The sequence below is a fragment of the Mirounga leonina genome, unplaced genomic scaffold (genome assembly GCF_011800145.1).
Source record: "Mirounga leonina isolate KUSES-001 unplaced genomic scaffold, KU_Mleo_1.0 Mir_153, whole genome shotgun sequence".
Taxonomy (NCBI): domain Eukaryota; kingdom Metazoa; phylum Chordata; class Mammalia; order Carnivora; family Phocidae; genus Mirounga; species Mirounga leonina.
The window spans coordinates 16453303-16468728 of NW_023270387.1; the positions used below are offsets into that span (position 1 = coordinate 16453303).

General features: G+C 46.1%; 1 protein-coding gene across 1 annotated transcript in view; it reads left to right on the plus strand.

Moving 5' to 3' along the window:
- GRIK4 (glutamate ionotropic receptor kainate type subunit 4) overlaps nucleotides 1-15426 on the plus strand; it is a 427067-nt gene that overhangs the window by 280655 nt on the left and 130986 nt on the right. Inside the window, exons 7-8 of the mRNA XM_035009151.1 lie at nucleotides 2161-2339; nucleotides 6743-6796. Coding sequence (XP_034865042.1) covers nucleotides 2161-2339; nucleotides 6743-6796 — 233 coding nt within the window. The remainder of the gene's footprint in view (nucleotides 1-2160; nucleotides 2340-6742; nucleotides 6797-15426) is intronic.

Below are 15426 nucleotides of genomic sequence, written 5' to 3' on the forward strand. Positions count from 1 at the left end.
CCCCTCACCCACCACCCCCACCCTCTTCCTCACCTGCCTTGTCAGAGGCAAAGCTGGATTAAGACCCTTGTGTCTCAGTGGCATCATTCTGGAAAACCTCCTCCCACCCCTGCTCCTAGACAGCAGCTAGCTGGGGGGAGCAGGGGAGAGGCCTTGGCTCACAATCCCATATTTTCGTTTTGTTCGGGGCCTGCATTGTTGCCTGTTGGAGTGCAGTTCAAAGCCTGTCCTCTTATAATCATAATAATACCTTGTCTTAATGCAGCCACCATGCTCTGAGGAATTCAAAGGGTTTTTGTGAGAACTGTTTCCTGGGCCTTGTGATCTTGAGGGAACTGCTGTCCATCATCTTCGAGGAAAACAAAGGCCTGGCTCTCGTAGAGCTAGATGTAACATTTGTGGGTATTTGTGATGGGCGAGGCACCAGCCTAAGCACTTCATGTATTACTTCATTTAATCATCAACATGGTCCTGGGAGCTGGCTGCTGTTATTCTTGGTTCTCAGATTAGGGAACTGAGGCCAAGAGCCCCAGCCATGTGAAAAGGTCACTTGGTGCGTAAGTGGCCACGTTCGGGCGGGGGGAAACGGGCCTGCTCACCTCTGAACCCAGGTCTTGGCCACTGGGCGGTGCTGTGGGCAGGAGTGGGGATCCTCTCATCCCACTCAAGGGACTTCAATCTCTCTTTAAAAGAGCATTCCTGAGCGAGTTGGGGGAGGCTGCGGGGGCTTAGGAACATTCTTTTTTTTTTTTAATGTTACGTTAGTCACCATACGCTACATCGTTAGTTTTTGATGTAGTGTTCCATGATTCATTGTTTGCGTATAAAACCCAGTGCTCCATGCAATACATGCCCTCCTTAATACCCATCACAGGGCTCACCCATACCCCCACCCCCCAACCCCTCTAAAACCGTCAGTTTGTTTCTCAGAGCCCATAGTCTCTCATGGTTCGTCTCCCCCTCCGATTTCCCCCCCTTCATTTTTCCCTCCCTTCCCCTATGATCCTCTGTGCTGTTTCTTATATTCCACATGTGAGTGAAACCATATGATAATTGACTTTCTCTGCTTGACTTATTTCACTTAGCATAAACCCTCCAGTTCCATCCATGTTGATGTAAAAGTTCGGTATTCATCCTTTCTGATGGCTGAGTAATATTTCATTGTGTATATGTACCTCATCTTCTTTATCCATTCATCTGTTGAAGGGCATCTCGGCTCCTTCCACAGTTTGGCTATTATGGACACTGCTGCTATGAACATTGGGGTTCATGTGGCCCTTCTTTTCACTTAATCTGTATCTTTGGGGTAAATACCCAGTAGTGCAATTGCTGGGTCATAGGGTAGTTCTATTTTTAACCCACATTGAGATACCACCTTACACCAGTTAGAATGGCAAAAATTGACAAGACAGGAAACAACAGATGTTGGCGAGGAGGTGGAGAAAGGGGAACCCTCTTACACTGTTGGTGGGAATGCAAGCTGGTGCAGCCACTTTGGAAAACAATGTGGAGGTTCCTCAAAAAGTTAAAAATAGAGGAACATTCTTTTTACTGAAGATGGGAATACAGGGCATCTGGGTGGCTCAGTCGGTTAAGCGACTGCCTTCGGCTCAGGTCATGATCCTGGAGTCCCGGGATCGAGTCCCGCATCGGGCTCCCTGCTCAGCGGGGGGTCTGCTTCTCCCTCTGACCCTCCCCCTCTCAAGCTCTCTCTCTCTCTCATTCTCTCTCTCAAATAAATAAATAAATAAAATCTTTAAAAAAAAAAAAAGATCTTTAGGGGTGCCTGGGTGGCTCAGTCAGTTAAGTGTCTGCCTTTGGCTCAGGTCATGATCTGACGTCCTGGTTTAGAACCCAGAGGTGGGCTCCCTGCTCAGCGAGGAGTCAGCTTCTCCCTCTGACCCTCCCCCCTCTCGTGCTCTCTCATTCTCTCTCAAATAAATAAAATCTTTTTTTAAAAAAAGATTGAAGATGGGAATACAGAAGCCCATAGAGGCTGAGAAACTTGCTCAGGTCAAGGTGCTATTGCCCAGCACCAGCAGCGGGGTCAGACCCATGGCCCTGCCTCTGGCCTAGGGCTGCGCTCATCCGGCCTGTGCGCCCATGTCTCCCAAGGAAGCACTGTGGACCCTCAGGGGCTTCATCCTCTCTCTCCTCCAGGCCTTTTAAACCTGGAGAAGCTGCTCCGGCAATTCCTTATCTCCAAGGACACCCTCTCGGTCCGGATGCTGGATGACACCCGGGACCCCACCCCACTCCTCAAGGAGATCCGGGACGACAAGACCGCCACCATCATCATCCATGCCAACGCCTCCATGTCCCACACCATCCTCCTGAAGGTGGGACCCGGGGGGGGGCGGTGTGCGGTGGGCTCAGAGCATCCTTCTCCCTCTTCCCTCCCCCTGAGCTGGTATGCCGCTCCCTCCTTGCCTTGGGTGTCACCGGAAAGGAAAGGCAAGATGAGGGTGATGTGGTAGAAGTATTAACTGTGGGTGCAGCCGGACAGCCCCAAGCCAAAACCCTCCCCACCAGGGTCTGTGGGTTCCCACAGGGCACTTGGTGGGCTTGAGGCCGAGGCTCTGTGCCGAGGGGTATAGAAGTATTTCTATGTTTGGACAACCAGGGCAGTCTCGTCGGTGTGTACAGCTGAGCATCAGCCCTCAGTGTCATCCCCGTACGGTGTACTAGTTTACAAAGCTCTGCCATGTGACTTCCCAGCCTGATCTCTCAATGACGAAATGGGGCAGGTACCCTGTCTGCCCTGGACAGGTGAAGAAACTGAGACTCCGCAAGATGAATGGCTTTGTCCGAGGCCCCGCTGGTGAGGAGCAGAGCTGAACGGGTACCTATTGTCTCCGATAGCCAATCAGCAGCTCCTTCTACCCCCAGAATACAGGGGTCAGGAAGTCAGGTGTGGCTGGGCAGGGGGTAGGAGGGCTCCACGCTGGAGAAACAGTAGGAGACATCTGGGCAGGCTTGGAGTCATGTTGGCACTAGCTCCTGGCCTGGTGGCTGAGCTAGGCCTGCAATTCCAGATAGATGGACCCCGCTTGCACGCTCTTCTGTGGCCCCCAGCAGTGCCCCCAGCCCCTCCAGGCACATTGGCCTCTTGTAATGCCGTTCCAGTTGCACATTTAAATGCAACCCGCCATCTTCCAGGTTGCGTTTGAATGTGGAGCGAGGCTCCTTGTTAACCTCTGCCAAGCTGTGAGGAGCGGGGCAGACACTCAGATGATCGTCTCTCCCTCCCCCTCCCCACACCACCCCTCCCCAGCTAGTTTTTGTCTCGGAGTTAAGAAGAGATTTGAATGAGTTCTCTGAGTACTGAGGGCTGTCCCTCCAGCCCGTTGCCATAGTAATTCTCCACAGCTCCAAACCCACGTCTGTCTGGGCGCATATACTCCACTCACACACACACTCAAATGGAAATTTTCTCTTTTTCGCTTGTCTTGTGTCTGGGCCTATGATCAATGAAGTCATCAAGGATGGAAGAGATCCTCTAAGTTTCAGGGCCTCAGAGAGATAGGCTGAGGAGTCCCCGGGGAAGATGAGGGACAGGGAGGGAGGTAATGGTCCCCCCCAACGCCCCTTGCAGAGGGCAGACAGAATGCACGGTGCCCCCTGGTAGCCGGAGCTTGCCTGAACAGCCCCCAGGTGGAAGCCTTCTGGGAGCAGCCCTTATAATAATAATGTAATAACCTCAGGAATATTTCATGGCTCCTAGCATATGTGGTTGGGCTCTTTTTGAAAAAATCATACATCTATTGTTGAAATTTTGGAAAGTACAGAAAAATACAAAGAAGAAAATAAAAATCATTATAGCTTCTTCTTTCTTTCTTATAAGCCTTAACTTGGGGATATGATAGAAAAATCTTACAGATACATAGAAAAGAAAGACATTCCATCACCTGGAGACAGCCACTGTGAAATTTTAATGTCTATCCTTTTTACCTTTATAGACACATTTGTTTCTTTTCAAAATTATTATCACCCTGCACATACTCTTCTGTAACCTGCTTTTTTTTCCCACTTAATTATATGTCCTGCATTTTGCTTATGTCAATTCATATTTGTCTATAAATACTTTAGTGGCTACATCATTTCTTATCATATGGATATGCCATAATTTATTTAACCATCCCTTTATTGTTGGAGATACAGGTTGTTTTCAATCTTTTGCTATAATCAACAATGCAGGATGCACATCTTTGTACATAAATCTTTATGCACATTCATGAATATTTTCTTAGCATACATTTCCAGAAGTGAAATTACTCAGTTAAAGATATGTATGTTTTTAAGGATTTTGATATGATTTGCCAGATTGCCTTTTAAAAAGGCCATAACAGGGCGCCTGAGTGGCTCAGATGGTTAAGCGTCTGCTTTCGGCTCAGGTCATGATCCTAGGTCCTGGGATCGAGTCCTGCATCAGGCTCCCTGCTCAGCGGGGAGCCTGCTTCTCCCTCTACCTCTCTCTCTCTCTCTCTCTCATGAATAAATAAATAAAATCTTAAAATAAAATAAAATAAAATAAAAAGGCCATAACAATTTATATTCCCACCAGCAGCGAATAGGTGTCTTACAGGACCCTTGCCAATACTGGATATTTTCATTAACAACACTTTGTTGTTGTTGTTTTTAATGGCTGTGCTTTTGAAGAAAGTTCTCCCTGTAATGATGATTATTAGCAAGTGTTTCTGCTGGGTGGACAGTAGCAGGGTTTCCTGAGACCACCTATTTGCCCCAGCCCCTGTGACCTCGGCACCAAGCCCATCACTGACCAGCGAGGCTTTGGAAACCGGCTCTCTTTGTTCCCATTTGACTTCCTAGTGCCCCCAGCATGCAGGCCCTGCATCAGGCCCTGGACTCGGGCTGCAGGCTCGTCCTTGCCGGGGTTAACAGCACAGCCTTGGGAGCACCCCAGGGAGGATGGACTCAGTATGGGAAACAGTGTGAGCAGAGAGCACACGGAGCTTCCGGGAGACTCACCGTGCCCATGTGAGCCTGGCCCCGGAGCTTGGCAGCGCTCTGCTGTCTCTCAATGTCAGAAGGATTTGCGGAGTAATCCCCTACTTTATTGAGCAGCTGTTCCAGCAACAAACGTCATGTTTACCCAGAATTCAGGTCTTAAAAACCAAGGATCTCTTGTCTTTTATCTCTGGGCAGCAGATTTCGCAAATGGGTTTTAACCATCTGACGGTGCCCTCTCCCCACCCCCTGGCCCCAGCCCATCCCTGTGACCAGGCTAACCAGGGCTCCCACCTGTCTAGGCAGTGGTGACAGGCACTGGGACTTTTCTGTGGATGGTGCTGAGCGTGCGGGGAAGGGAGGGACTGGGCAGCAGGCCGTACCAGCCTCTTGGAAGTGGAGGAGGAAACGTAGTTTTGTTTGGAGGAAGAAGGGAGGCCTTGAGCCCCCTGTGACCCCCGTATCCTCTTGCCCCAGGCCTAGAGCCCTTCTGTACTTCAGTTTGCATCGCAATGGTGGCAATAGAAGGACCCCAGACTGCCCTTCAAGGAGCCTGTGAGGGTTCCTGTAAGAATGCTCACAAAATTATTGGAGCTCCTTGAGAGGTAAACACTTTGTAAGAGGAAAATGTAGTCACCCTTGGCCTTGTTTTCCCCTCATGCACCTCAACAGGCAGGACAAAAGCGGTTTCCTGGGGGCCCTGGGGCTGCAGGATGCATGATGAATATCTGCCTGTCAGAAGGCATGAGGGCCCTGGGGAGAGCTGGCTCATTATTTACCTGATCTACTTGTCGGTGTCTGTAGCACGTGTCACGCTCAAAGGTGGGCACACCGACAGGGGAGGGTGGTGAGGGGCGTCTGTGATGGCTACAAAGATCAGACCAGAGGGAGGCCGTTCTGATGTTGCAGCCTCCCAACCCTGGGATGATGGCACGGGGGTGTGCTGTGATCAAGGGTGAGGCATGTCACTGGCAACTTGTTCGTACTACTAATAAAGGACCAAAGTTTGCAAATGATTCACTTGTTTCCTACATTACTGCAGATTCAAAGACTCTGGTGAGTCTCGCTCGCTCACCTTTGACAGGGGCTGCGTTAATTTGAGAATCACCCGTAACCCGCAGACTCTCCTGTCTCTGCCTCGGCCCCAAAGAGAGCTGTCAGGACTTCCATCAACAGCACGGTCCTCCGGGGAGAGGACAGTTAGGTTAAAAGGATTGAAATTAGGCTGCCTGGCTTTAATTTCATCTTTTCCACTTAGGAGACATGTGATCTTGTGCAAGTTGCAAGGCCTTTTGGTATTTCAAGAGTCTTCAGCGGTCAGATGGGGGTGGATAGAGGAGGAATGATAACCCCACTGCATCGACTTAGCCCAAGTGAAATGCTTTCTAGTACCTGGCCCATGCTAAATAGTGGGTACATGGTAGCCACTGTGATTGCTAATAGTTTGGGAGATAATGATTTTCATGTTTTATTATTTGTTTCATTTCCTTGAAAGTCATTTTGGTTTCCTGTAATATCTGGTTATGTCCATGGGAATGTGTTGTGCATGAGAATGTCAGCTTCTACGAATGTCACTGCAAGGGTAGAGAGCAGGGTGGCAGTGGAGGCACCCTACTCTAGAGGCCAATGTTTCTGTTCTCCATCCTCCCAAGTCAAGGGCAGCGTAAGAACTGAAGGGTAGTGGGTCAAATGACGGACGCTTGGAACCCTCAGTGCTCATTCACTTCCAGTGAGTTTTTGTTTTCTGTCTAATCTCCCTCTCTTCCCTTTGCAGGCAGCTGAACTAGGGATGGTGTCGGCCTATTATACATACATCTTCACTAATCTGGTAAGACATTTTCACAGCTCACCTCCTTGGCATAGAGTATGAATAACTAGGGTCAGTGGGGTGTGATGGAATGAAGCTTGGGAGATGGGGAGTGGGGGAAATCAAAGGAGAGGAACAGAAGTTAACCAGAGAGGCAAGGCATTGTAGAAACGTTACTGGCCTTGGGAGGATGGGAATTTGGAGAGTCTAATGCCTCCATCCAAATGCCACCGGCTACCTAGCACTGAATCCTCTGATGGATGTGTCTCCTCTGTAGGTCCAGTTACTGGCCTGCCATCCAGTCACCACGTTGCCAGACCCTTATGCTAAGTCAGAAGTAGGACAGCTAGGGCACAAAAGTACACATGTCAGGGGCGCCTGGGTGGCTCAGTCGGTTAAGCGACTGCCTTCGGCTCAGGTCATGATCCTGGAGTCCCGGGATCGAGTCCCGCATCGCGCTCCCTGCTCAGCGGGGGGTCTGCTTCTCCCTCTGACCCTCCCCCCTCTCGTGCTCTCTCTATCTCATTCTCTCATTCTCGCTCTCAAATAAATAAATAAATAAAATCTTTAAAAAAAAAAAAGTACACATGTCATACAGTGTTAGAACTGGATGCACCTACAGGGGCTGTTATGGCTGCATCCCCTCATTTTGCAGATGAGAAAACAGGTTTATAGAAATTGTATTGAGTCAGGTTGGAGCACCAGCTTTGCCACACACCAACTGTGCACCCTTCAACGAGCCCTGAGCCTCAGTTTCCTTATCTGTAAAATGGGGATAAGAGCACATATGTTGTAGAGTTGCAGGCATTTTGAAATGGCGTCGTTTAATCTCCATGGAAGCATTTTGAAGCTGTATCATATTAAGAAATGGGAATGGTCATTGTGAAGGATACACAATCAGAGAACAGGAAGAACCTCGGAGAACTGTTTTTTTTTTTAAAAAAAAAGTGTTATGACTTTTTACTTGAAATGATTATAGATTCACAGGAGTTGCAAAGATAGTATAGAGTGGTACCATTTAACCTTAACCGCATTTCCTCTAGTAGTTAGATCTTACATAATGGTCATACGATATCAAAACCGGAATATCAGAACATCCAATCTGTCCATCCTATGTAGATGTGCGTCAAGCCCACTGGAACCAGGACAACACCATCCCACCACCACAAAAATCTCCCTCATGCCGCCATTTTATGGTCTCACCCATGGCCCGCCTTCCCACCACCCCTAACCCGTAGCAACCACTAATCCATTCTCCATTTCGACACTTTTATAATTGTAAGGATGTTATATAAATGGAATCATGCAGTATCTGACCTTTCTCACTCAGTGTAATGCCCTTGAGACCATCCGAATTGTTGCCTGAATCAATAGTTTGCTCCTTTTTATGGCTGAGTCGTATTTCTCAGTATAGATGTACCACCGTCGGCTGAACCATCCACCTACTGAGAGACATTTTGGTTCCTTCCTGTGTTTGGCTGTTACAAATAGAGCTGTTAGAAATAATCATTCAGAGAAGGGGTTTATTTTATTTTATAAATGCATGAGATGTCAAGAGCACTTAACTCAGTGGCCCGTCCATGTCGACGTGCTTTTGAGCACCTCTTATGTAGCAGGGACTGGACCCCGCATTAGGGATTAACATAGGAATAAGAAACAAAGGCTGCCTTTGAAAAACTCAAAGTACTTATTGTAGTGCAAAGTGGTAAATTCTATTAGATGTGGGTATAAAATGCTCTAGATCCTGGAGCAGGCAGGAAAGGCTTCACCAAAGAAGGGGCCTTTAGGCTGTGCCCTAATAGGGGGGTAGGGTTTTTTTTCTAGATAAAGAAAAGAAGAGCATTCTGGGTTAAGGGACAGCATATCCACATACTTGGAGATTTGAGATTTGGCCTGGCCTGTCCAGGAAACAGTGAGTCATTTCGGACTTATGGACTGCTCTGGGATGGGTGTGCCAGTTAATGACTATTCACTTATCTATTTACATCCATCCTTGAAAGTTACCTATTTAGAGGATGTAAGGCAGATGTCCATTAATTTTAAGATCCTTGCTAAGTTAGGAAGCAGAATACAACCTCTACAGATTTGACTCTTGAATCTTAAAATGAGAAAGGTTCCCGAGCAGTTATGACTTTCTTGGTCGGCATGTGTGATAGGGTGACCTAGGAGATGGTGCGGTGTCCCTCCCTGGATCGAGGGACCAGATCTCCTGAAATGGCCTGCGAGGTTGAGAAGATGCCTGTCCAAAGAGACAGCCTCGGACCCTATAATCCTTCTTCATTTCCAGCCATAGGTTTTTATGAACAGCCTTTTCTTGGGGCCGCTGTGGAATTGTTAACCCTGAAGCGTCCTGAGGCCTTTGCTCTCAGAGTAGAGACATCTTAGAGGAATTGAGTGTAGCTTCTTTTCTGGTATAGGGTCTCCCGCCATAACAGACTTGCCAGAGAGCCACTCAGCATTCTCTCATTTGCTGCTACCACCACACAAAACTACCCGCTCCCTTGCTGGAATTTGTATTTGAATTCTAGCATGCATATAGAAGACCACACAGATCATCTGTGCCCAGCCTAGGGGACATTTTCCAAGTGAGCACACCTGTGTAAGCAGCTCCCAGACCCAAAAATAGAACCCAACCAGTACCCTAGAAGCCCCCCTCCCGCCCCCTCCCTGGCGCTATCCCGCAAAATGGAAAGCAGAAGGAATTTCTTTGTTTGCTTATGTATCTATTTTTTTCTACTGCTGCTGTAAATTAGAACATTAACATGTAAAAAGGGAGAAGAGGATTAGACTAGTCCCAGAGCAATGCAGGAGCATTTGCTTAAAGTAAGGAGACGTCTGGGGGAGCCTGGGCAAGTTGGCGGAGCAATAAAGGGAGATTAAAGTACAACTGGACTCCATCTGGGGAGGCTGGGAAGCAGAGGGAAGAGGCAGGCCAGGGCCCCCCCTCACATTAGGCAGCCACATCAGCAGAGGAAGACAGAGCTGAGCAACAAGGAAGCACGGTGGTGAGTTAGCAGATGGAAGGAGGCCAGTCATTTGGAATGTGAGTTCCCAGGACAGTCCCTAGAATAAGGTGGAGTTGCTTGGCTTGGAGATTGTGAAGAAAGCATCCCCCACTACCTCTTCTCAGGACTGATAATAATGAGTGTGATGATTTATCTAGTGAGAAAAATCACAGGCTTATGAAGTCAAGAGACTCAGGTCAACACCCCACTTTGCCTTATACGCTTTGGGGGAGTCTCACTGGCTCTCTAAGCCTGTTTTGTCATTTGTAAAACAGGGATACTAAAACCTTACAAGGGTAGGTAAAAATGCATTATAAATTGAAAAGTACTACGGGTTTCTAAGGCATCGTATTTTTTTTATAACTCTGTGATACTTTCAGGTTTCAAAGAGCTTTCTCCTTTTCTGGGGGCATGGAACTGAACAAGCTGAGCTCTGGGAACCTGCCTCAGTCAGAGAGTTCTTTGAACGTAGAATTAACAGGACTCACACAGTTTGTAAGTTTGCAAGGGGAAATCAAAACAGTAACTGTATGAATGATGATGGCTGAGTAATATTCAGGAAAATAGAAGCAGGGCCACTGTAAAAATCAGTCAGTGGGAGGATATTCTGGAAGCCTCTTGTGAGTGCTTTGACTTTCTGGAAAGGACAGGCCCCTATTAAGAGGAAAGAAACTACCTTTTAAGTCCATTCTTCCTGCCCAATTGCCCTTGGAGTCTCGGAACAGAGAGAGGGGCTCTGTACAGAGGGAATGAGTTACCCTCCGTGCTTCTCCCATCCTTCCCCCCCCAACCCCCATTCAGATGCCACCCAGCCTTTCATACTTCTTTATTTCTATTCTGAATTCCTCAGGGATATCCATCATGGCCCAGCTCTGATCTCTGCCACGGTGATACAGCAGGTGGTCAGATTAGCTTTTTGAAAGTTAGTGCATGAGCTGGAAAGGCATGGGCCTTGGCATTAGGTAGACGTGATTTAGAACTCTGGTTTGACTAGCTACCGGCTGTGTGATCCTGTGCGAGTAACTTAACCTCTCTGAGCCTCAGAGACCTCGTCTGTAAGTGGACACTATTAATATGTGCCTCAGGAGATGGTATCCAGATAGCAACTGGCTCATAATACAAGTTTAGTAAAGAGGAGGTATTATTTTATGAAGTCCTGTTTATGCTTCTCATGAAAAGAACAAGAGATACTGTTTTTTCTGCCCAGCCTCTAATGGCCAGTAAAAGTGACTCTTATAATGCCATCTGATTTGTTTGCAGAGAATGAATTGAACTTGGTAGTTTAGGTATTATATGTGACTGAACTGACCAGAGTAGGGTTTGTGTGTGTCCGTTCTCATTCTTCATTCCCATCCAGGCATTAAGAAGGCTGATTGATACCTCTATTTTTAGTTTTTTGAGGAGCTGCCGTACTGTTTTCCAGAGGGGCTGAACCAATTACGTTCCCACCAGCAGTGCATGAGGGTTCAGATTTCTCCACGTCCTCACCAACACTTGTTATTTCTTGTCTTTTTTATTTTAGCCATTCTGACGGGTGTAAAGTGATATCTCATTGTGGTTTTGATTTGCATTGCCCTGATGATCAGTGATGTTGAACATCTGATCATGTGTCTGTTGGCCATCTAAGTACCGTTAGATCCAGTAATACAACTTCTGGGTCTGTTTATCCAAAGAAAACGAAAACACTGATTCAAAAAGATATACACACCCTCTATGTTTATAGCAGCGTTACTTACAATAGCCAAGATATGGAAGCAACCTAAGCGTGCATCGATAGATGAATGGATAAAGAAGATGTGGCGTGTGTGTGTAATGGCATATTACTCAGCATAAAAAAGAATGAGATCCACTGATATGAGGAATTCTTAATTGCAGGAAACAAACTGAGGGTTGCTGGAGTGGGGGGTGGGGTGGGAGGGATGGGGTGACTGGGTGATAGACACTGGGGAGGGTATGTGCTCTGGTAAGCGCTGTGAATTGTGCAAGACTGTTGAATCTCAGATCTGTACCTCTAAAACAAATAATGCAATATATGTTAAGAAAAAAAAAAAGAAGAAGGTAGCAGGAGGGGAAGAATGAAGGGGGGGAAATCGGAGGGGTAGACGAACCATGAGAGACGATGGACTCTGAAAAACAAACTGAGGGTTCTAGAGGGGAGGGGGGTGGGAGGATGGGTTAGCCTGGTGGTGGGTATTGAGGAGGGCACATTCTGCATGGAGCACTGGGTGTTATGCACAAACAATGAATCATGGAACACTACATCTAAAACTAATGATGTAATGTATGGGGATTAACATAAGAATAAAAAAACCAAAAAAACCCAAAAAAACCAAAAAATAAATAAATAAAATAAAAACCAAAAAAAAAAAAAGAATGAGATCTTGGGGCGCCTGGGTGGCTCAGTCGGTTAGGCATCTGCCTTCGGCTTGGGTCGTGGTCCCGGGGTCCTGGGATTAAGCCCCGCGTCGGGCTCCTTGCTCGGTGGGGAGCCCGCTTCTCCTTCTCCTCCCTCTGCCTGCCACTCCCCCTGCTTGTGCACACACTCTTGCTCTCTGTCAAATGGATGGGTAAAATCTTTAAAAAAAAAGAATGAGATCTTGCTATTTGTGATAACATGGATGGACTTAGACGGTATTATGCTAAGTAAAATAAGTCAGACAGAAACAAATACTATATGATTCTATTTGCATATGGAACCTAAAAAACAAAACAAGTGAACAACAACAACAACAACAAAAATAGAGACTCAAACATAGAGAAGAAATTGGTGGTCGCCAGAGGGGAGGCCACTGGGGGATGGGTGAAATGTGTGAAGGGGATTAAGATGTTACAAACTTCCAGTTATGAAAAAAATAAATTAAAGGGATGAAAAGTACAGCATAGAAAATATAGTCAATAATATTATAATAACTTTATATGGTGACAGATGGTAACTACACTTGCCATGGTGAGCGTTTCATAATATATATTATTGTCAAATCACTATGCCATACATCTGAAACTAATGTAATTTTGTATGTCAATTACATTTCCATGAAAATGAAAAAAAAAATCTTTTTTCATTTGAAAAAGAAGGCTGGTTGAGTTAGGGCTTCTGTAATAAATAAATCCAATTGACTGCTCTAGATTTGACTAGTTAATTACCCAACATAAGAGTTGGGGGAAGAATCTCCATCATGAGTTAAACTTCTAAACCTTCAATGCAGTTGACCCTATAGACGTACAGATTTTTCTCTCTGTCAGGGTGTGGCCAGCAGGAGAGTGAGTGTGCCAGCCCTGAGCTTTGGGGGCCAGGGAAAACTGACACGGGAGAGGAAGTGAGCCAAAGCTAGCTGAGAGAACAGGTGTCCAGCGCTTTTATTTATACATCTATTTTGAAATGCGATTTGGGGTAGTTTGTACTGGTTTCAGAGGTTCAGTTGGCAAAACAGCTTCTTGCCCTGCTTCTGGTTGTGATGGGTCAGGACTCAGTCCCAGCAGAGCGAATCTCTGATCAACAGGTGGGAATGGGCCTCTGAAGGTACCTGGGTAAGGGGGGAGGCCAGGGCAGAGGATTAGTAAACTTATTGATAACTTTAATGGTAAGCTAAGAGCCATGATGTGCATTTGGTCAGAGATCAGGAGAGGAACCAGAAGGAAGCAAGTCTTGGCAGGTAGACCAAGGTGAGGGTTCAGAGTCCAGGCCCAAATAGGGGGCAAAGCAAGGCAACCAAGAAAATGACTCTTTAGAGTCTCCAAAGACACAGATGCATAAGCATAAGCAATCTGAGCACTGGTTCCTGCCTTTATCCAGATTTCTTTCTTTCTTTCTTCCTTTTTTTTTTTTCCTGCAAGTTTTTAGTGTGGTGAAGCATATGTAACATGAGATTTGCCATTTTAAGTTTACAATTCAGTGGCATTAATTGCATTCACAGTATTATCCGACCATCATCACTATTTCTAAAACTTTCATCACCCTAAACAGAAACTCTATCTGCGGAACGGTGACCTCCCATCCCCCTCCTCCCAGCCCCTGGTAACCTCCTATCGCCTTTCTGTCTCTACGCATTTGCCTCTCCTTGGATATTTCATAGAAGTGGAATCAGACAATATATGTCCTTTTGTATCTGGCTTATTTCACTTAGCATCCTGTTTTCTAGGTTCATCCATGTGATAGCATGCAGCAGAACTTTATTCTTTTTTTCTTTATAATGTGGTCAAATATACGTAACATAAAACTGACAATTTTAACCATTTTTAAGCATACCAGTTAGTAGTAATAAGGAATAAGTTTTGCAGCCATCACCACCATCCATCTCCAGAACTCTTTTCAGTTTCCTGAACTAAAACTTCACACCCGTTACAATAACTCCCCATCCCTTCTTCTTCCCGACCACTGGCGATCATCTGTCGCTATGAGTGTGACTATTCTGAGTACCTCTCAGAATACAAATACCTCTCAGAAATACAAAATTTGTCCTTTTGTGTATGGCTTATTTCACTTGGCATAAAGTCTTCAAGGTTCATTCATGTGTCAGCATTTCCTTCCTTTTGAAGACTGAATAACATTCCACTGTATGTATAGACCACATTCTGTTTATCCATTCATTCATCAGGAGATACTTGGGTTCCTTTACCTTTTTGGCTATTGTAGATAATCCTGCTACGAACGTGAGTATATAAATAGCTGCCTGAGTCCCTGCTTTCAGTCATTTGGGGCATATACCTAGGAATGGAGATGCTAGATCATATGGTAATTCTGTGCTTAATTTTTGAAGAACTGCCACACTGTTTTCCAGAGCGGCTGCACCATTTTGCATTCCCACCAGCAATGTATGAGGGTTCTGGTTCCTTCGTATCCTTACCAATACTTGTTTTTATTTATTTTTTTAATAATCGCCGTCCTAATGGATGTGATGTGGTCAGATGTGTTTCTCGTTTCTGTTTGGAGTTTGCAAATCAAAAGAGGCAAGAGTACATGGCTGAAGTTGAGAGTCAAGCTGATGAAGAAGCTTTGTAATGAAAGAAAGTAGCCAGTGTATAAAAACCCAGTCAGACCTGGTGAAAACCCCCAGGTCAGGAGCTTCCTAGCTGTGCAGCCCTGAAGCTCTTGGAGACCTCAGTTTCTTCATGTGTAAAATGGAAATAATAATATCCATCTCAAAAATTTTTGGTAAAATTAAAAATTAGCTGTTGATCGCACTTTGGATCTGGTAGATAATGCCAACTGCTATAACAGATAAACCCCCAAACCCCTTGGATTTACACAATGAAAGTATATTTCTCATTCAACTCACGTCCCCAAAGGATGTTCCTGATCAGTGGGCAGCCTTCCATCATGTCATGTGGAGGCCTAGGTTTCTTCTGGCTTATAAATAGGTCCTCTTAGGGGCCAGGAATGGGAGACAACCATGGAGATCAGACACCGGAGGATGTTATGGCCCAGGCCTGGGAGCGGCGCATAGTATTTCTTTCTCCTCACGATTCCACTGGCTAGCCCTCAGTCACAGGCCTGCACCTACCAGGAAGAGGGGTTGGAAAATATAGTCTACTGTGTACCCAGGCAGAAGAGGAAATGGGCTTGGTGATCAGTTAGTAATACCGCCACGTTATTAAATTATTAATCATTGTCACACATCTCTCTCATGTGTGCCGGAAAAAGCAATT